This window comes from Ailuropoda melanoleuca, chromosome 10 (genome assembly GCF_002007445.2).
Source record: "Ailuropoda melanoleuca isolate Jingjing chromosome 10, ASM200744v2, whole genome shotgun sequence".
NCBI lineage: Eukaryota > Metazoa > Chordata > Mammalia > Carnivora > Ursidae > Ailuropoda > Ailuropoda melanoleuca.
Window position 1 is genome coordinate 93,750,753 of NC_048227.1, and position 23,153 is coordinate 93,773,905.

Sequence of the window (23,153 nt, forward strand, 5' to 3'; positions counted from 1 at the left end):
ATATTTATTTGACAGAGATAGAGACAGCCAGCGAGAGAGGGAACACAAGCAGGGGGAGTGGGAGAGGAAGAAGCAGGCTCATAGCAGAAGAGCCTGACGTGGGGCTCGATCCCATAACACCAGGATCACGCCCTGAGCCGAAGGCAGGCGCTTAACCGCTGTGCCACCCAGGTGCCCCCTCATCCTTGTTCTTGATTTTAAGGAGAAAGCATTCAATTTTTCACAAAGACACACACATTTTTATATATGTATATATATATATATTTATATATATATTCATATACTTCCATATATACATATATTAAAATGAAGGTGAAATAAAGATACTTTCAGACAAACTAATCTGAACTAAACCTGAGGGAATGCATTACCAATAGACCTATATTAAAAAAAATCTAGGGGTGCCTGGTGGCTCAGCTGGTTAGGTGACCAACTCTTGATTTTGGCTCAGGTCATGATCTCAAGGTCCTGGAATTGAGCCCTGTGCTGGGCTCCAGGCTCAGCATGGAGTCTGCTTGGGTTTCTCTCGCCCCCTCTCTTTCTCTCCCTCTGCCCCTCCCCTTGCTTGTGCGCACGTGCGCTCTCTCTTTCAAATAAATAAATAGGGACACCTGGGTGGTTCAGTTGGGCAGGCATCTGCATTTGGCTCAGGTCATGATCCCAGGGTCCTGGGATGGAGCCCCACATTGGGCTTCCTTGCTTATCAGGGAGTCGCTTCTTTCTCTCCCTCTTCCCCTCCCCGCCACCCCGCGCATGCTCTCTCTGAAATAAAATCTTAAAAATAAATAAATCTTTAAAAAAGAAAAAGAAAAAAATCTAAAGGAGGTTATTTTTATTTTACCTTATTTTATTTTTAAGTAGGCTCCACACCCAGCGTGAGCCCCATGTGGGCTCAAACCCACAACCCTGAGATCAAGACCTGAGCTGATTCAAGAGCTGGACACTTGAAGAGTGAGGAGTTGGACCAACTGAGCCACTCAGGTGCCTCAGAAGTTTTAAATACAATATATTAAATGCAATGAAAGAAGTAGTTACAACTTAGGGGGAAGCATCATAGAAGAGATAACTAAGATACTCAAAGAATGATTAAGAATGAGTTAGTTTAGGAATTAGCCAGGTTTAAGAAAGTGGGGAGGGTTGTGAAAGATGGGAAAGAAAGAAGGAGGATATTCCAGACAGAGGGAATGGTAAGGACAAAGGAAAAGAGGGCAAATTTGGATTTTACTTCGTGGACATGGGAACCACTACAGGGTTTTTAATGGGGCTGTTTATGGTCCAAATTGAGGGCAACTTCTCATTTAAGTGCCAGATGTAATTACAAGTGGAGATACATACTTTGTAGTTTGGGGATAGAATGTGCAATGGAAGAAAACAAAGCCAGGAGCCAGAAAGAGACAAAAAATAAATTAGAATAAATCTGCAAATAGTACTAAAGACTTCCATGAGAATGAGTGAGGGGGGATATAACAGTATGACAACAGTGGGACGATGCAGAGTAGAGTTCACCTGTGGCATTTTAGTGGCTTCCTATAACCTTACAAGTTCATTTCTTTTTTTTTAATGAACTCTATCCCCAACGGGGGCTCAAACTCACGAACTCATGACCCCAAGATTAAGTCACAGCTCTATCAACTGAGCCAACCAGCAGCCCTCTCACAAGTTCATTCTTAAATTCCAGATTAAGATGCTCTAAGTAAAGGACTGCTAAAGGTCTGTGATATAGGGACTTCGTGACAATTCTTTGGTAGATCTATATCTTACCTTCATTTGTGTTTCTAACGGTGTTTGTGCCAAGAAAGGAGGCTGTCCCACCAACATTTCAAAAAGAATTACACCAACACTCCACCAATCACATAACTGTGTATAGCCTAAAATAAGATACCAAAGTTACAGTTATTCATAAACCTTTAAAACAGTGCTCAGAATACAATCAAAATTAATATTAAATCACCGACTTATGCTGTAGAAGTTGATATTTTTATTATAAACCTGAAAAATAAGCCACATGCTAATTAATTTAAGTTTCAGCTGGTCTAAAAGACTATCAAGATGTTATGAAACTAGGGGCGCCTGGGTGGCACAGCGGTTAAGCATCTGCCTTTGGCTCAGGGCGTGATCCCGGCGTTCTGGGATCGAGCCCCACATCAGGCTCCTCCACTGGGAGCCTGCTTCTTCCTCTCCCACTCCCCCTGCTTGTGTTCCCTCTCTCACTGGCTGTCTCTATCTCTGTCAAATAAATAAATAAAATCTTTAAGGAAAAAAAAGATGTTATGAAACTAATGCTTTACCTGTTCGTAACAATACTTCAGGTGCAATGTAATTGGGAGTCCCAACCAACGAATGTGCAAGACATCGCTGGTGCTGGCGTGCAGCTCTCCGCTCTAGTGGCTTCAATCTATCTCCACATCGACAGTTAGAGGGGTCACCCCATTCATTACTGAAATCCATACTGTCTTGCCGTGGATGATCACCTGTGTAGTAAATAGGTACGTAAATAAAAGCATCAAGAACAAGAGTGTACCTAAAGCCTGTTTAATCTTTTAACATCACGGTTTAGAGTTATCAATACTCTTTTCTTGTGACAAACTAAGACACAACGTATGCCATATCACTGATGGTGTTTATTACTGACTAGAGCCTGTGCTCTGAGATATCAATAGGACAGGCTTTACACTAAGAAAAATTAGGACTTATCCTATCAATTATTCAGTAATTTACTCAATGTTAAATGATGATAATGAAAGTCATGAGTAGGCAGGATCAGGAATCTGTTATTCTGACTGCTCCCCATTACTAATCTGAACAAAGTTTCAAATAACTTAGATCAGTGTTTCATTCACTCAACAAATGATAATGATAAATAAGAAAGACAAGGTTCTCTCAGGTAGCTTCTCTGTATGCAACGAACGTAACAGATACATATATAAGAAACAGAATGATACATCCCACTCAGAGAATCAACATGGGGTGATGTGACAAATATACCAGGGTGGCTCAGGAAGACTAACTGAGGTAACATTTGTAAAAAAAAAAAAAAAAAAAACAAGAAAGACTCAACCTTTGAAAACCAGGGCAAGGCATTCTACACAGAAACAGTAAGAGAGAGAAGACCAGTGCGATCAGCAAAGGAGAGAATGTGGGAAGATATTAGAGTTTGAAAGAAGAGAATGACAAGATCTGATTTATGTTTAAAAAAGAAAACACTAACGCTGTGTAGAGAATAGGTTACAGGGAGCACAAGCGTGAGGAGAAACCAATCCAGAGGCTACTGCAGTTAAGCCTGGACTATGATGGTAACAGTGGAGACAGAGAAAAGTGAACAGATCCAGGGTATTTTCAGAGGTGGAATAAGCAGGATTTATTGATGGATTGGATGTGGAGGATGTGGAAGAAAAAGAATCAAGGATAACTAAGTGGGTAGTGGTAGTGCAATATACTGAAATGTGGAAGACTGGAGGGGGAGAAATTAAGAGTTGTTTATTGGTAATGTTAAGTTTGAAAGGCCTATTAGAAACACACATGAGGTGCCTGGGTGGCTTGGTCAGTTGAGCATCTGACTTTTGGTTTCAGCTTAGGTCATGATCTCAGGGTCCTGGGATCGAGCCCTGCATTGAGCTCCGTGCTTAGCACGGGGTCTGCTGGAGTTTCTGCCCTGTGCCCCTCCCCTGGCTTGTGCGCTCTCTAAAATAAATAATCTTTAAAAAAAATAAATAAATAAACCTACACACATACACACATTAAAGGGAGAGGACATTTCTGAAGTGAAATGTGGAAGTCACTGATATGAGAAGGCATTTAAAGCCATGGCTGGATGAAGTCACCTAGAAAAATACATCTGAAATTAACCTGACATAATAATCATCGGGGATGTTTGATTAAAACACAATTTCGTGGGGCACCTGGCTGGCTCAGTTGGTAGAGCATACAACTCTTAAACAAGGTCGTGAGTTCAAGCCCCATGTGGGGTATAAAGCCTACTTAAAAATACATAAATAAAAAGCAAACTTAAAAAAAAAATACAATTTCTCCCCTCCAGTGAATATTTTCAATCAGAAGACTGGAATAAAGCCTAAGATTCATATTTTTAAGAAGAACCCCAAGTAATTCAGGTGAATCTGGGCAGATAGGTTCAGGTTCCTCAGTTCTATCCATTTAATGTCAATTTACTGTGTTCACTTAAGCACAGAAGGCATTATAATAAGACTTACCTCAGAAGATTGCTGTGACCCTTAAGTTAAAATACACGCAAAGAACCTAGTCATAATAAGTATTCAAGAATGGTTAGATCGACTTACACTTCCATTAGCGCTTTGAAGGGATCTTGGTGAGGCAGTGTGGTGTAGTAGAAATAACATGGGCCCTGTAATCAGACAAACCTGGGTTCAAAGCCTAGCCCTTATACTTCTTTTCCGTCTGACCTTGGGCAAGTTACTTCATCTAAATAAGCCTCAGTTTCTTTATCCGGACTCATAGTGATATTGTGTGTATAAAGTGTTTAAATTTAAATAAGTTGTGTAACAGTGATACAATGGAATCCTAAATAGTAGTGAAAATAGATGTCATATGCAGTAACACATATCAACCTCAAACATATTAAAGAAGTGAACATAGAAGAATACATATAGAATGATTACATATAAATAAAGATACAAGAATAGACAAAATGAAATACCATTGTTCAGGGTTACAGACATATGTGAAAAAAGTATAGAGAAAAGTAAAGAACTGATCACAGAATTCTGAAATAATGGTTACCTCTGTGGAGGAGAAAAGGGGAAGCAATCGTTTAGGGGCTTCAAAAGTACTAATAATCTGGTTCTTAAGCTGAATGGCAGGTATGGGGCTTCATTTCAAAAAATTATTTTTAAAATGTTATTTGTCTGACATATTTCAAATAAACAAAATGTAAAGAGATTAACTCAAAAATATTAATAATATTTAGAAATAACTGAATCTAAAACATTCTTTCATTTTATAAGTCTAGGCATCTAAACATTTCACTCACATTTATCTGACAGTCAAGACTTGAAACCAGGACTTCTGGCTTTCACCCAGTGATAATACCATTTTATATCTTATTGCATTAATAAATCATATTAATATGTACAAATTTTATTATTTTACTCACCACTCTGATAGTACTTAGAATCATGTGTCCATCTGAAGCCAGTGCAGAGGCCGAAGTCAGTCAATTTAATATGACCATCACGATCAATCAAAATATTATCAGGTTTAATATCTCTATGAATAAAACCCATTTTATGAACACTTTCGACTGCACAGGTAAGTTCTGCTATGTAGAATCGTGCCAGATTTTCTGGAAAGATGCCCATTCTAATTAACAGGCTCATCATATCACCCCCAGGAATATAGTCCATTACAAAGTATAAATTGTCCTTATCTTGGAATGAATAATATAGACGAACTACCCATTCATTGTCAGCTTCGGCCAGGATATCCCTCTCTGCTTTCACATGAGCAACTTGATTTCGAAGCAGAACATCTTTCTTTCGAAGAGTTTTTGTTGCATACAAAGCCTTAGTATCTACTTTTCTTGCTAGACAGACTTCACCAAATGCTCCTATTCCTAGTGTCTTTATCTTCACAAACATAGACTTGTCCATTTTAGCCCTCTTAAGACGGATGTAATTAGACTCTTTTTGGCAAAGCATCTTTCTCATTTGATCCTGCGCGTCTTGAGATAATCCAACCTAGGCAAATAAACTAAAGGTTAAATGAGGAATTATCTTCTATACCAAATATTAAAAAATAGTTTGGAAAAAATTCAGGCATATAAGGTTAAATGCATAATAATTTTTAATAAAGCATGTTAGAAATCTAGAAAATACTTCAGAGAAAATTAATTATCAAAAGTGCAGCTTAAGGGATAGTTAACAGGATATACAAAGGTGAGTATATATGCAGATTCTGCTGTGGAGAGCAAGAAGACAATACCAATGGTCAGCCTTCAACTGCTTTCTAATGCACCCCCCAAAAAGTTCCCAATGTGCAATAACCAAACATCTGTTAACATGCATCCTCATCTATCTCTTCATGCATATTCACCCCAAATTATGTGATTAAATTGCCTTCAGTATATGCTTCTCTTGAGGAATGCCTAGGATTAAAATATTCTTCCTATTTTACCTTTCATGGAAAAAAAAAAAACAAAACCCTCATCCCGTCCAGATTCATTTATTCTAAAAAACTGATGTATTAAGAACAAAAGAACGTCTTCTCTAACCTAATCACTCATTAATAGTCCATCTTTCATCTTTCTTTTATTTTTCTCAGGCATTAGAATAAGGGTAGGACTCACAGCCACCACTAATGCAAAATGCAAAGGCTTTCTCCTACCTTACTTAAAAGGGACAACTTTTTTGATTATAAGGTATCTTTTAGACATTTTGGAACATTTCAAATAGTCAGTGTGACCTATGAAGATAGCAAAACACAGATTAAAAAAAGCCAACTTCTGAGTAGACATGGACTACCTGGATTTAGAAGGAAGTTTATTTTTGGCTAGTTCAATAAAGAACTAATTTAAGGATTTAAACAGAAAAGGAATTAAAGAAGTACAGTCTAATTCTAGAAATGCAAGCCTAATTAGAATATAGCAACCTCATGCTTCTGTTAGGATGCGCATTTGCATGCAAAATCTTTTAAGAAGGGTGGCATGCCAGACTTAGAACTGTTTCTCTTAAAATCTTACTTGCCTACACAGTAATGGAGGCTACAGAAGTCAGCAAAGCTTCCAACACCATAAAAGTTTAAATCAGCTATTAGTGAAAGTGAAGAGGAAAAAGGAAAAATAAACTAAGAAAATACATACAGAAAGACTTTAGTAAGAAATCCTAAGAGCTAAAATACAGATAAGTCATACAGATTATCATGGTATTTCTCATCTAAGAAAGTTCAATTTATAACAGGAATAACATAACCGTGAAATCAAATTTAGAAATATTATCTTAAAAGAATGGCTCTCAAGTTATGGAACAAGTTTTATCGCAAATTTAAGCCTCCTGGATTCTGAGTGATAGATGTAAGATTGGGAGTCAACCTTTGAACTGTAAACGTGTGACAAAAATATTAACAATGATGATACTACTGTAATCTCTAATGAAGATATATATATGGAATCACAACACAGGTTCATCTAAAATGAGTTAGCACTAATTCTGGTCTCCCTTTCAATCGTTTAAAAATTTCAGCACATTTTCCAGTACATTATAAAAATGAAATAGAAGAGGAAATAACTGAAGGGACAGGTCTTTGACACTTTCAAATGAGACCAACCAAATGAATAAACCTGCTGAATAAAGCCCCAAAACTACTATAAGTAAAAACAGATGTTTCTAAGTGTAGCAAGAGATGGGACCCAGGTATTTCTAGCTTATTTTAAAATGTTGTAAGATAATGTGTAAAACCTAGAAAATAAGCCTTGCTCCAATTTCCATATAAAGGGATTACGTACATCTAAACAGCACACTATAAATTATACTTTTCTTAATTTATTAGAACCTTATTCCACAAAATTCTGAGTAAATCTTGAAATACTAAAATAAAATGGCATAATCAAAAGTACTTTAATTTACTGACTTTTAAGTAACTGGTAATGTATTTAGCTATTAAAAGAAGGAAAAATACTGGACCCATATTTTAAAATAAAGAATAAGCAAATAGATGACCAAGCATAAAAATGGGCATTTTAAAAGGTTTTACCCGCATCATTTCATTCTCTAATTGTTTTTTACGATGTAGACGTTGCTGGTGAGATTTGAGTACATTTTCTACATGTTGCTCCATAAAGAATTTAAATGCCTGAGGAGAGTAACTTTGAATACGAGATTCCCTTCGTTCTTCATCTTTCTTGTTTTTCCTAACAGTGATAGGTGAGGTGGTAATCTGTTTCTTTTCTTTATCCCCACTATCAACATTTTCATAACTTTTCTCACTCTCATCTTCCTTGGGCATGCTCGCCTGATCCTCTTTGCCAGATTTGCTGACTGACTCGTACGGAGGCACAGACGGGTTCTGGTGTAGCAGATGTTTTGGATAAGGTGGAGGTGGACCTTGATAGTTTGGAGCTTCAGCAACAGGAGGCATAACGGTCATATTTGAAGTGGTACCCTCAGAAAAAGGACTAGCCTGAACCGTTTGAATTGGCTGCGGTATCCAAGAAGGGTGTGTAGGTGCTAACGCAGTCTGTAGCTCTGGTTTTAACACGCGCATACTTTTCACAGGCTGTTGAATAGGAGCTGGTGTAATAGCAGTGACTGTTGTAGCTGAAGGCTGAGAATTAGCAGAATGACTTGTTCTATTTCCTAATGGATTATTAAAGGAATTTGACCTCACTGGTATGTTAGGTTGCCATGTGGGGATTTCATGCCCACTGCTTGGGGATGACTGGGCTGGAGCAGAAGATGACTGAGGCCAAGTTGTTTGCAGTCCAGGTGCATTCATGTTATAAAGTTCCATGTTATGACTGTTTCTATTCGGCACCATCATAGATTGGGGAATATTTCCATTTGCATATGATGAAGGAGCAGCAGATCCCCCTGTTTGTAAAGCAGAAGAGCTTTGTCCATTAGTTGGGGTCAGAGGATATGGAGGGGGTGGCTGCCGATTCACAGTGCCAGCAGGAACATTTTGGTGTATCATAAAATCAGTTTGACCACTACCATTCTGAATTCCAGGTCTTCCTGGTGGAAAGTTAAATTTGTTGGAACTCTGCATGATGATTGGTTGTCTGCCAACAGGAACAGAACTAATGCCTCTCTGTCCCTGATTAGGAGGATTCATTGGGGACGTGTTCAGAGGTGGTGGAGGATAGCTCTCCTGCCAGGCTCCAGGTGGGACAGGAGAGATTCTAGAGATTACATATTCCATGTTCCCGGAATAGCGTTTTGTTTGAGAGTTTGGTTCCCATGAGGGGGGAGGTGGAGTTGTACCTCTTGGAGGAGGAGTCTGGCCTCTGGGAGGTGGTGGAGGAGTGACACTCCGTACTTGAGGAGGTGGTGGGGGGTTCACTCTTTGTCCATTGTTGGGGTGAGCTTGAGCAAAAGCTGTTATACCAGAGCCTGACAAAGGTCTTCCTACATCTGTCTGCGAGTTGGGACTTTCAGAACGATAGGCCACACTTTCTCCTAGTGGTGGGCCATGTCTCTGAGGAACTAAGGATTCTTTGGAACCTTTCCAGCTTTGTTTGCGGTTAACTGATTGTTGCACACTCCCTATTGTCATAAAACAGAGAAAAAAAACATATGTTTTTAACCTCTTACTTTTGAAAAAATTACCTTGGAATCCTGACATAGCTAAAATGGTAATTCTCTTTCAGAGAATTATAAAAATCAAATTTCAGTTAAGTGGTTTTATGTTATCTTTCAAATTTTTACTTGACTAGGTAATACATTCTCATAACTCAGAATTCGATAGTACAAAGATATACCCACCTCTGTCCCTTAGCCACCCAACTTCCTTTCTTGAAGGTAACCAATGTCATCAGTAAGATATTTTAGGGATATGCAAGTCAATAGTATACCTCCTATGTAGACTACTGTCTCTTTTCATTAAAATATTGAAGGTTCTGTATCAGTATATAAAGTGTTTGCTTACTTTCAAAAAGTGTTACCACAGTTTTCCACTGTATGATGTACCCAAATTTAATTTTTTTTAAAGTAGGCTTCACACCCAGCATGGAGCCCCATGTGGGGCCTGAACTCATGACCCTGAGATCAAGACCTGAGTTGAGATCAAAAGTCAGCCACTTAACCGACTGAGCCACTAAGGCACCTAGATATACCCAAATTTAATCAGTTTCCCTACTGAAGAATATTAAGGTTGTTTCTAATTTTTTGCTATAGAAAAAAAAAAGCAATGAAAAATTTTGTATAGATACCATTTTTCTTAAAGAAAGATTTTATTTATTTGGGAGAGAGAGAACACGAGCAAGGAGAAGGGACAGAGGCAAAGGGAGAAGCAGACTCCCCACTGAGGAGGGAGCCCGACATGGGGCTCAATCCCAGGACCCTGAGATCATGACCTGAGCCGAAGGCAGACACTTAACCAACTGAGCCACCCAGGCACCCCCAGAATTCATTTCATATATAAAAGTTAAGTAGATAAATTATCAGAAGTGGCATTATTGAGCCAAAGGATGTGTCCATTTGTAATTTTGATACAACTACTACTTTTAAATATATTTCAAAGACACCAGGAGATAATTAGCTGAACACTAAATAACATATAGATTTAGATAGCGTATAGATATAAAGAGAAACTTTACTGGAATTTCTGAATAAATTAAATAGGAAAGAAAATAAATGATACCCCCCCCAAAAATCGAAGTATTTAAAATAGTCTGACCACTTGAAAAAAGGTCTTTAACACATTTAAAAATACATAAAAGAGGAGCACCTAGGTGGCTCAGCTGGTTAAGTGTCTGCCTGTGGCTTGAGTCATGATCCCAGGGTCCTGGGATTGAGCCTCACGTTGGGCTTCCTACTCAGTGTTGAGTCTGCTTCTCCCTCTTCCTCTGCCCCTCCCCATGATTTGTGTGTGCTCCCTGCTCTCCCTCTCTCTCAAATAAGTAAATAAAATCTTTAAAAAAAAATACATAAAACAAATTTGTATAAAATGCAATACATATAAATAATATACTCCAGAGAGAGAATATACAGTAAAGATTTACAGATGTAAATACATAAAACATGAAACACTTAGCAACATTCAAAACAAAACACATATGAGGAAACACAGTTAAATATTCAGAATGTACAGTTTAACACTGTTTCATCGAGGCTGGGCAGCATGCTGGGCCTATGACTTCAAGAAAAGTCATCACTCCAGGCAACCTAGGCAAGTCCTCTGGCCACCAAGCTGTTTCACCTTCCTCAGATAGTCAGCTAGGGCTAAATACAACAAGTATTCACTCACCCAGCTTCTTACCAGTTAAATTTTAAGTCTCCACCAGCCTAGAGCATACTGCCATCTCTGTTCTGCACCTTTCACAAACCTCTCCATGTTCTCCCACTTCCCAAACCCTCCCACTGTTGCCCCCTCAGACATGCTCTGTTCTATAACCAACAAATGCTCCTATATCACCAACGTCTGCTCCAGGCTTTCCCACCAACTCCTTAAAGCTGGTTATCTCCTGCTGACATTACTTTCTTTTCAGCCCTTCGCAATTAAGGTTTTCTTTAAAAATAAACTGGGCTAGGGGCCCCTGGGTGGCGCAGTCAGTTAAGCATCCGACTGTGATTTCAGCTCAGGTCATGATCTCAGGGTTGTGAGATCGAGCCCCATATTGGGCTCTGCGCCTGGCACAGAGCCTGCTTGAAATTCTCTCTCTCCCCGTCTGCCCCTCCCACCTTCCCCTCTCTCTCCCTTTCCAAATTAATTAATTAATTAATTAAAAAATAATAATAAACTGGGCTAAAGGTGGGATTCTACCTCTTATTATTCCTTCATACTCTTTCGTAAAAAGCCAGCTCTTTGGATACTCATTCTATTTGGGAGGCCACATTCATTCCTCTCATTTAATGAACTCTTATTTGCTTCGCCCTCATTCACTCATAGTTTTGTCATTCAGTCTACCCTAAGCCCTGCCTACATTCTATAACTTCAACATCCCCATGGACAAATCATCCATCATCCTCACCTCTCAGTTTCTTGACCTCTTCCCCTTGACCTGCAATATCACTCCTAAAATCATATTTCTAATTTTGATATTACCCATATCTGCTTTTTTCAAAATAATTTCTTTAAGGTTTATACACTTGGACTACAACCCTCCTTTCATGTTTAACTACCACTACAAGCATTTTTCAACCTCACCAAGACCTCCATATCCCTACTTCATTAATCGTCCACTTTCTTTATGTGACAGTTCAGCTAATCTAAACCCATGGTCCACTACTTCTTTCTCCCCTCTGCATTCCTTTTCTCCTCTCCTCATTCATTCATTCATTCATTCATTCAATTTTTATTGAGCATCTATGCAACCCAAGTACAGTGGTGAACAAATACCTGTGGCCCCAGAGAACCTCCATTCTTGGGGGAGAAGACTGACAACAAGGTAATAAATAAAAAATAAACAAGGTAACATCTGGGTATGATAAATCCTATGGAGGAACCATAAATGGTGTTAAATGGTAGAAAGTAACAGGAAGATAAAAGGGATGAGATTCAGTAGTCAGAAAAGGCTCCACCAAGGAGATGACATATGATCTAAGACCAAGGAGATGACATATGATCTAAGACATATGATCTAAGCTCCTGAGGTGGGAGCTTGGTATTTTCCAAGAACAAAAAGAAATTCAGTATGGGTGGAGAGCAGTAAATGTGGGGAAGTGGGGTACTGGAGGAAATGTGACTGCAGCAAAGCCATCAAGAGGAGTCTGGAAGGAATGAAAAGCCACTAACCGGGGCACCTGGGTGGCTGTCGTTAAGGGTCTGCCTTAAGCTCAGGTCATGATCCCAGGGTCCTGGGATTGAGCCCCACATCGGGCTCCCTGCTCAGCAAGAAGCCTGCTTCTCCCTTTTCCACTCCCCCTGCTTGTATTCCCTCTCGCTCTCTGTCAAATAAATAAAATCTTAAAAAAAAAAAAAAAAAACCCAAAAAGAAAAGCCCCTAACAGCAGAGGAGGAATATGCCCTGATTAAGGATTTATTTTTTTTTAATATTTTAATGTTTTTTTATTATATTATGTTAGTCACCATACAGTACATCCCTGGTTTCTGATGTAAAGTTCGATGATTCATTAGTTGTGTATAACACCCACTGCACCATGCAATACATGCCCTCCTTACTACCCATCAGCAGTCTATCCCATTCCCCCACCCCCCTGATTAAGGATTTAAATCACGCTTTCAGCAATATTCTGTCCTCCCTTGATCTATCTTATTTTGTACTTGTTTAGTAGAACTCTAGTCATAGATGATAGCAGCTACCTACTTTTTTTCATTCCTGCTAGAAAAGGTGATGTAAAGTATAAATGGATTCCACCATAAATTCAATGACCAGCATCATTAAATGGCTTTAGCACTGCCAGGAAATCCTACTGTTTCTTCTGGTCTCCACTAACACTCTCTCTAATCCTGGGTCTCCTCAAATTGCCTGTCCCATTCCTCACACACCACTCTGAGCAGAAGACCTGATTTTACACTTCAGAGAAAACCTTCAGTTTTTTTTTTTTTTTTCCTTTCAGCCTCAAAAAGGAACTCCCTTTATCTTCCCCACATAACCTAGGCCTGTTTGTTCCTATTAGAGCAAAATGGTTGATTCCGATTCCTCTTCCTCTATAAGGCTAATAATCTCTCATCCTATGCTTTGGATTCTTCCTTTTCCTGGCTTCTTAGGAACCTTACTTGATCCTTTTCTCTAGAATATTTAATTTCTTTCTCTTAACTGGAGTTTCACAATTATCTTTTAAACATGCCTTAAGTCTTTACTATTAAAACAAAAGCACAAGGCTCTCCCTTCATTCTCATACAGAGCACAACCTCAAAATGTTGCTACTAGTCCACTATAAGTATGGAAGTGGAGAACAAAAACTTAGAAACTTTCATAGAAATCTAACAGTGAAATTTTATGTCTGTTAAATATAATAATAAAATATGTGGACTTATATATGTCATTTTAAATTTATTTATTTTTTATTTTTTTAAAGATTTTATTTATTTGACAGAGAGAGACACAGCCAGTGAGAGAGGGAACACAAGCAGGGGGAGTGGGAGAGGACGAAGCAGGCTCCCAGCAGAGGAGGGAGCCCAATGCAGGGCTCGATCCCAGCATTCTGGGATCACGCCCTGAGCCAAAGGCAGATGCTTAACGACTGAGCCACCCAGGAGCCCCAATGTCATTTTAAATTTAAATTTTGGAATAATTCATCGTTATTGTATTTTATAAAATTAGGGGCCACCCTAAATGACCTTCTTTAACCTTAACTGCCTTCTTAAAGACCCTGTCTACAAATACAGTCAAATTCTGAGGTACTAGAATTAGGACTTCCTGAATTTGGTGGAGGGAGAACTCAATTCAGCCCATAATACATGGGGTAACTTGTTTTTGTTCAGTCATGGGAACATAATTCAGGTTGGAGTGGGCTAAGGAATAAATGGATGTGAGATCAAGAATTCATGTATAAACAACACTTTGAGAAGTTTTTCTATGAGGGTTGAGTGAGGACATTAGCAAGAGTATGCTTCTTACCTGGTGAAGATCTTTTACTTTTTAAATTTTCAATTCATTACAGATTAATATTTTATAAAATACACCCTTTTTCTTTCAAGACACTGTTGGTTTTTTTCCTTCCTCTTCAGTTAATTCTTCTGTCTTTGCAGGCTTATCCTCTCCTGACAGCTACTGATTAATAGGCTTGGTTCTAGAACATCTTGTCATTATTGTCTACATTATCTCCCTTAGCGACCTATTTCATATACAGGGCTAATTGTATATATATATATATATATATCCAGCTCCCTAGATGACATCTTCACTTGGATAACTCCATGAACCTAACTCAACTTGATGTCAAAAACCAGCCTTATGATCTTTTTCCACCAACCCCTGTTCTCTCTTAGCATTTGCTTTTAAAAAGTGGGGTATCGCCATACTGCATCTATTTTTTTGCACCAGAAGCCTAAGAGTCATTCCTCTCCATTATCACCCCTCGTAAGTAATCTATCACCATGTCCTTGTCAACTTTGCCCCTCTCATCTCTCTTAATTCATTCACTTTTCTCTACTACCCTCTTCCAGTCTTAATAACCTTTGTTTCTTGGGAACTACCATATCTCTTATCCAGTCTATCCCAATACCCAACCCCCAATCCATTCTTATCCACTGCAGCCATCTTTTTAAAACACAAATCTAATCATATCATTACCCTGCTTGAAGTTTCCCTAACTTCCTGCTGCTCTTAGGATAAGATCAACAGACAGTCCTGCATAGTCAGGCCCTATGTATTTCTCCAGTCCTATTGCATACTCTTGTTTTCAGTGCCCTGGCCACTTTCAGTTCTTCCAGTGTAGCATCAAAACCTGCCAAACAGGCCCTACATAGGGACACCCTTCCTCACCAAACCCTTCCCATTAACCTTAGTCTTTCTTCAGCTATCAGCTCTACTATTAGTTTCACAGGGAGGTTTTCTCTGATGTTCTTGATTAGGTCAAAACCCACTCAGGTTTTCCGCAGGAAAAAAGACTAAGAAACAAAACACACCAAAATCTCATAGGTATTAATAGTGGTGTCTTTTTTTTCCTTATTTACTTTCTAAATATTCTGTGGTGAACATCTTTCACTCTTATAATAAAACAAAATTATAAAAAGAAAAAAATAGTTTGAATATGGTATCTGTGGTAAAAAAGAAATATTTCAGCTTCAGTATAACCAAACAAGTACTTTTCAACCTGGGAGGCTGCTTATCAGAATTACTTATGAAACTTTAAGGGCTCCATCCTCAAACTCACTTTGGTTTAACACTATCATGCTATTACCCGGACTTGAGACTTTCCCTTACTGCGATGCTTTTAACACTTTCTAAGACTAAAGAGCTGACATAGATAAAGATTTTAAAACAGTACTATAAGAAATGAGAAAAAAATGTTTGATTCATCACCTGGTTTCAAGCTGGAATTGATAGGTCTGGCAGCTGCTGCGGCCATCTGTTCCCGGCGAGGATCTTGGTAGCTCATTTTACTAATGAATTCAATTGCTGCCTCTATACTTCTGTTATTAGTTTTCTGAAGAGCTTGTATAACCATATCCTGGTATGAAGTTTAAAAAAAAGAAACAAAGTTTAAATCTTATTATTAAAAAAATTTTTTTTAAATCTTATAATTAATTAAGAGAGAAAGAACACTATCTAATGAGCTCTATGAGCTTCACTAGAGAAATTCATAATTATGAAGAACAGGGCCCCAAACCATAATATTAATGTCCTGTTTGTAAAACTACAAATAATCTCAAAGTAAAAAAAGAAAACAAATGCTCCAATTCTTCAAATGTTTCTTTAATATTTTCACCTTTATGTAACATATCACTGTCTTCTTATAGGATTAACTTCTGGGGACAGTCCTAACAACATAACTGATTATTTCTCATTCTTGATTTCATCCTTATACAAACAAAGACTATCAGATTGTTAAAAAGGTTATCAGTCAAAATACTGGAAACCACTCTTTTCTATCATTAAAACATTTTAGTAAGCACCTTTGTCACTGTGTTTACTAGTAAAAGCTATGTAATTCTGATTTCTATCCTCTTAGAGCTTACATTTTCAGAGAACATTATTTACAAGGACATAAATCTAGGACAAACGGCGTAAGAAAAACACAGACTGTATATGATTATGTGATGAAGACTTTAGGAGGCTACATGGTATGATGAAAAAGCAGAGTCTGGAATCAAACAGAAGTGAATTTGAGTTCCATTACTATGCTTCGTTTTTTATGCTTAGGGGCAAAAATGCACTCCAGTGACTGTAGATTTATTTACATGCCCCCCTTCAGAACTGTGTGAACTTTGGCAAATTATTTAACATTTTAGAGTTCAAATTCTTCATCTGCAATACACTCACAGAACTGATGTGAGGCCTAAATAAGAAAACATGTAAAAACACATAAGCACAGTGCCTGGAGATTAGATGTGGGTCGTCCTCCTGCTCTGCCCCTTGCCCTTTAAATGTAAACATAAATCATACATTAACATACAGAATACATACAGATAGGCTTTTTCAAGAAAGAAGCAGCTATTTACTTGCCTTAGAGGAGCTGGTATTGCAAGCAATATTTCAAAATGGGAATGGAATAGTAAGACTAGTGGGTGTACAGGCTACTGACAGACGATCCTTCTAATGAAATGACTAGGGTGAGACTAACCAAAAAAAAAAAAAAAAAAAAAAAAAAAAAAAAAGGTTGTGGCAGGGGCACCTAGGTGGCTCAGTTGGTTAAGCTCCGTCCGGCTAAGATCATGATCCCAGGGTCCTGGGATTGAGCCCCCACGTTGGCAGGTTCCTTGCTCAGCGAGGAGTCTTTCTCCCTCCACTACTTCCTCTGTCCCTCCCCTCTGCTCGTGCTCTCTCTCCCGCTCTCAAATAAATAAAACCTTTAAAAAAAAGGGGGGAGGTTATGGCAAAGACTCCCTTTCCTAGAAAAAGTTACTGATTTTGTTGGAAGAATTCTTCCTTATAGCTACAGTGACCATATGACAATTCTGACAATGAAACAAAAGCAAGCGTTTCTGGAAAAATGTTGCTATTCCCGATTTAGGTACGAGTACTTCCTGTATCCTGTTTCCTAGATGACAGATCTGACATCTGTGCTACAGCATGATGCCACCAAGAAGGAACATTCAAGAAATTCATAAGAGTCCTAGGTTCTGACATCTTTAAGAGAGTGGACCAATGCTAGCTATATAAACTGAGTCACTATTTTGTTTAAAGCATTATTATTTGGATTTTTGTTAAAAGCAACCAAACTCAATCCTTAACTGATACAAAAGTACAGTGGGACCACATTTTATGCCAATCAGATTTCTGCAAGTTTGCAGTGAGATACAAAGGAATTAATATGTCTCACTTTATGCACAAATTTAAAATAATTCAAATCACTCCAAATTAAAATTCAGTAGGGAGTACTTAACTTTAAAACTGGTTAAGCGAAATGAACTGTATTTATGCTACTACCACACAGCAGTGTCATCTCACTTGGTAAGAAAACTGGCATCCACCATCCTTTATCAATATTGTGGGAACCATATTTTTGTTAAATGCACTAGAATTTCAGCTGGTGATTAATATGCTGGCTTTTATTTTTGAAAAATTATTACTGTATGTTAAAATGTTTTTTGCATCTGTTAATAAAATCAACCAAGTTCTGTAAGTGGGGGTGTTGGTGCCAGTGTGAAAAAGAGCACCCTTAAATCAGTACTTTGGAAGAGAAGTCTTATGTGATAAGAAAACATCGTGTCCACATTACTATGGTTTTTTTCCATGCTTAGCAGGAAAAATACACTCCAGTGATTGTAGATTTATGTGCCCCAAGAACACATCAATTCTGTTTAAGATTTATTCCTACAAAGAAACTACTCTTGAAATACCTGAGGTTTTAATTTTACAGACCACTAGAAACATTCTCAAAAAACTGCAACTGCCTTGAACCCAACATAGCTAAAGGAACAGACGGGGTTTATGAAACGATAAAATAATGAAGTAAAAACTGGATAAAAAAAATTTTTTTCAAGTTTTTTAGGGGTGCCTGGGTGGCTCAGTTGTTAAACGTCGGCCTTCGGCTCAGGTCATGATCCCAGGGTCCTAGGATCGAGCCCTGGATTGGGCTCCCTGCTCCGCTGGAAGCCTGCTTCTTCCTCTCCCACTCCCGCTGCTTGTGTTCCCTCTCTCGCTGGCTGTCTCTCTCTCTCTGTCAAATAAATAAATAAAATCTTAAAAAAGAAAAAAATTTTTTTAAAGATCTATTTATTTGAAAGAGAAAAAGCAAGAAGCAAAGCTGGGGGGAAGGGCAGAGGGAGAGGGAGAGAGAAACCCAAGCAGACTCAACAGCGCAGAAGCCAACAAGGGCTTGGTCTCACCACCCTGAGATCATGACCTGAGCCGAAGCCAAGAGTTGGACACTTGACCGAATGTGTCACCCAGGTGCTCATGGATAAAAATTTTAAAGTACCAAGTTAGGATTTTAAACAAATTCTGCAATATAATGACAAGCTATCAGAATGAGCGATTCAAGGAGGCAGCAGAAATAAACTGCCATATTCTTTTTATCACCGTGGGAACAAATAATACCCTAACTTCATTATTTGGACAAACAAGAATGGAAAGATGTCTAAATGCTTTTAGTAAAGCAACCTTGCTTAAGGGGTTATTAATGTCAAGCTGACAATTGTGAAATGTGTGACTGTAATAAAGCTAACATATCTTTGTAATGCAAAGCAATTATTGTTATTATTGCCAACAGATAAAGAATAGGGCACTGGCCTAAGTGAAGTTAGTCAGAGAAAGACTAATATATCATATGATTTCACTTCCAAGTGGAATCTAAGAAACAAAACAAATGAACATACAAACAAACAAAAAACCACTCTTAAATACAGAGCACAAACTGTTGGTCGCTAGTGGGGAGGTGGGTTGGGGGATGAACGAAATAGATAAAGAGTATTAAGACATACGAAGTCCCAGTTATAAAATAAGTAAGTCATGAAGATGGAAAGTACAGCACACAGAATATACTCAATAATATTGTAATAACATTGTATGGTGACAGATGGTGACTACACACACGGTGGTGAGCACTGTGTAATGTATAGAGCTGTCTACAGAACTGTGGAATCAACATGTTATATACCTGAAACTAATATAACATTATATGCCAATTATGCTTAAAAATAAAAAAAGGAATAGAGCATTGACTCATGCTTTAGATTTCTTAAAACTGTCTACATTAAAAAGAATTTTTAAGTTCCTTAAAGGAATAGACTATGTTTGGTATGACTTTCTTATACTGATCGAAGGGTTCACACGTAGTAAGAGCTCCAGAAATAGGTATCTACTGAGGTGACTTGCCTGACATAACATATGACCACTTAAGGGCCTTTCTAGCCATGTGATTTTTTTAAAACTCTCTTTCCCTAGCAATATATAACGGGGAAAGAATAAGGGCAATGATTCATTCCTTTTTTTTTTTTTTAAAGATTTCATTTATTTATTTGAGAGAGAGCAAGAGAGAGAGCATGAGTGGAGGGGAGGGGCAGAAGGAGAAGCGGATTCTCCACTGAGCAGGTAACTCTATGGGGGGGGGGCATGCAATTTGGGGCCTGCAGGGCCTGATGTGGGGGCAGGGCTCAATCCCAGGACCCTGGGATCAAGACCTGAGCTGAAGGCAGATGCTTAACAGACTAAGCCACTCCGGTGCCATGATTCATTCCTTCCTTTCTTCTTTGCCTTCTGGCTAAGACAATAAGAAGAAAGTATTCTGGAGAAACTCCATGTTAAGCCATTTCCTTAATCCTCCAACTACTAACCAGGAAAACATCACAGGTTCTTTCCTCTTTTCTCTCTATACATTTTCAGGTGCAAATCTAATTATTTTTAGAACACTTAGCATAAAAATGATAGGAAATAATATTAATCAAATGGATGAACAGGGTATGCCAGAAAGACTCATCTTTTTTCTCTATAGTTTGGTTGAAACTTTCCTTTTCAAATCCTTTACTACAGTGCATACTTCTCAATTTTAACCACAAGAGATCTCTGAAAACGTGGTCACCAAAATATTAACAATAATGGAAGAATTTTAAAGGTAATTATCTTTACATAGTAGAGCTAAAGGTAATTTTCACTGTATTCTTTACACTTTCATTTTTAACAGGAAATAGGTATTTTTGTAAGCACAAAAAAAGTTACTATAATTTCGAAGGAAAACTTAATTTAACACTTGCTCGTTCACATTTAGGTAAATTTTCCACAGCAATTTGTATCCAAAGTGATTTCTGCCACCTAAAATACTCACAGAAAATATGTTATTATGGAATATAAATTTTATAATCTAAACATTATAGATCTAAACATATACGATTATAAATATATATGTGCTATGAAAAACTTCAATGTGAATTCTAAAGGTTAATATTAAAGATCTGTCATAATTAACATGAGCTAAAATTTCATTAAAATAAAACTTCAAAATTCTAGCAGATTGAACAACATGTAAATTTTTAGTTTTTGTGAATTTGAGATTTGGGCCTGAGAATGATGTGAACATATAGCTACTTAATGAAATCCTGGTTTAAAAAAAAAAAAAAATGATGGGGCTACTGGGTGGCTCAGTTGTTAAGCATCTGCCTTCCGTTCAGGGCATGATCCTGGCGTTCTGGGATCGAGCCCCCACGTCAGGCTCCTCTGCTGGGAGCCTGCTTCTTCCTCTCCCACTCCCCCTGCTTGTGTTCCCTCTCTCACTGGCTGTCTCTCTGTCAAATAAATAAATAAAATCTTTAAAAAAAAAAAAAGAAAGAAATCCTGATCCTACTTCTTTCTCTGTAGTATGAACTTAAACTTCATAAGCTGTCATTTCCACACAGCCACTTGGCTCCCCAGAGCTCCTATTGCAGTCAGAGACCTCCGTTCCTACCTACTCTGTCCTCCCCCGCAGCTTTCTTCAAATGCATTTCCATCTGACTTCATGACTTAACCTTTAATATCCCAGGAATCACAAAGAAAACTAAAGAAATAATTAATTATTTTGTTTTAATAATTAACGGAATTGTAAACAACATTCTTTGCTGATTAGAATACACAAATCTGTATACACAGTTAAATTCTCTCAAAGGAAACATTTCGGCAGGAGATCACCAAAATAGTCCTACGTAGTGTAAGGTAAGAAAAATCCTTTCTTTTGTCTTTCAAAATTCCTACCTCATCAAATCCAGCAGCTTGCAAGTCTTGAAGCATTTGTGGATTAACTTCTGAAGTACTCCGACTTGTTTCATTTGCAAATGGTTGTAGAGAATTTCGAATTTCCAGCAAGGCTTTATGATGCGTCCCAAATTTGGGTGGATTTCTGACTTGTCGAGGATCTTCAGTTGACATTTTATTCATGTTATGCTCAGCCTTACCAGCATCCGATGGTTTGGATAAATTCCTAAGGGATTCCCGAATTTCTTGCAACATCTGCCGGCTACTGCCAGTGTAGTTACTGGCAGGAAAGGTCTTAGGCCTCATTTGTCTATATCCTTCTGGCTTTTCACTCCTCTTCATGAAAACATCTATATTTATAACCCACACAAAGGACTTCTTTAAGAGCTACTTGACAGATCCGGAACTTTAGCTTGGGCCAAACTGAAAAAGATCCTTTGCCGAAGTCCCCAGGAATGCTGAAATTCTTTACAATCTAAATAATTAACCCTATAAAAGAAAAAGAAAAAGCTATAAAGGGATTAACTGATAAAGCAGTACCATGTGTTTTGGAGAAAACAAACACTGATTTAGTAGTCAGAGTAGAGACCTGGGTTATAGTTCTGGCTCCACTAAGGATTACTGTACAGACAGGAAAAGTTAGTTAACCTTTCTGTGCCTATTTTTCAATCTATAAAATTACATCAAGTACTGGTTATGATGATATAATATAATTTTAAGAATGCTTAGTAAATTGGGGTGCCTCGCTGGCTCAAAGACCATGCAACTCTTGATCTCAGGGTCGTGAGTTCGAGCCCCATGTTGGTTGTAGGGATTATGTAAATAAATTAAAAACTTAAAGAAAAAAACGAGTGCTTAGTAAGCATATAAAGTATATACAGATACAAGGGATCACTAAGTGAATGATAAATGGACAGCCTCTCATCAACTTCGCCTTGCAGCTCCAATTCTAGATTTTAAAACTAGACTTTGGGGGGTGCCTGGGTGGCAGAGCAGTTAAGCGTCTGCCTTCGGCTCAGGGCGTGATCCCGGCCTTGTGGGATCGAGCCCCACATCAGGCTCCTCTGCTATGAGCCTGTCTTTCTCTCCCACTCCCCCCTGCTTGTGTTCCCTCTCTCGCTGGCTGTCTCTATCTCTGTCGAATAAATAAATAAAATCTTAAAAAAAAAAACACACATAATATTTAAAATTAGACTTTGGGGCGCCTGGGTGGCACAGTTGGTTAAGCGTTTGATTCTTGGTTTCGAGCTCAGGTCATGACCTCAGGATTGTGAGATCGAGCCCTGTGTTGGAGTCCATGTGCAGCACAGGGCCTGCTTGAGATTCTCTCTCTCTCTCTCTCTCTCTCTCTCTCTCTCAGCCCCTCCCACTCACTCTCTCTCTAAAAAAATAAATTAAGTCTTAAAATAAAATTAGACTTCAAGTATAAGATTTCTTTAGAGAAAGGGTACTGTTGCTTTAAAAAGGTTTTTAAACCACTAGTCCAGAAGATACCGTCATGCTTCAGAAACAGATGCTTGAGCTTACTTCGCCAACTGTGGACTGGGACTCTAGAGACAGTAAGTTTATTAATGACAGGATGGGGAAAGGATGTCCGTGGACAACTTGTCTTATTCCTCATTTAATGCATGAATGTCTTCTAAAACACACCAGAATTTGCAATGACATGGATGGAACTAGAGGGTATTATCCTAAGTGAAATAAGTTCATCAGAAAAAGACAATATGAC

At 38.2% G+C, this 23,153-nt stretch overlaps 1 protein-coding gene across 3 annotated transcripts in view; it reads right to left on the reverse strand.

Moving 5' to 3' along the window:
- The window catches only part of LATS1 (large tumor suppressor kinase 1), a 49,707-nt gene that overhangs the window by 7,251 nt on the left and 19,303 nt on the right, over positions 1-23,153 (reverse strand). For 2 of the 3 annotated variants that reach the window (XM_011226576.3, XM_034669286.1), the window contains 6 exons: positions 21,425-21,913; positions 15,620-15,767; positions 7,723-9,233; positions 5,129-5,711; positions 2,289-2,471; positions 1,762-1,868 (listed from right to left, as the gene is read on the reverse strand). In XM_011226576.3, coding sequence (XP_011224878.1) covers positions 1,762-1,868; positions 2,289-2,471; positions 5,129-5,711; positions 7,723-9,233; positions 15,620-15,767; positions 21,425-21,766 — 2,874 coding nt within the window. In that variant the 5' untranslated portion in view covers positions 21,767-21,913. Of the gene's footprint in view, positions 1-1,761; positions 1,869-2,288; positions 2,472-4,295; positions 4,361-5,128; positions 5,712-7,722; positions 9,234-15,619; positions 15,768-21,424; positions 21,914-23,153 lie in introns of those variants that run through there. The other variant, XR_004628173.1, reaches the window with a different exon arrangement.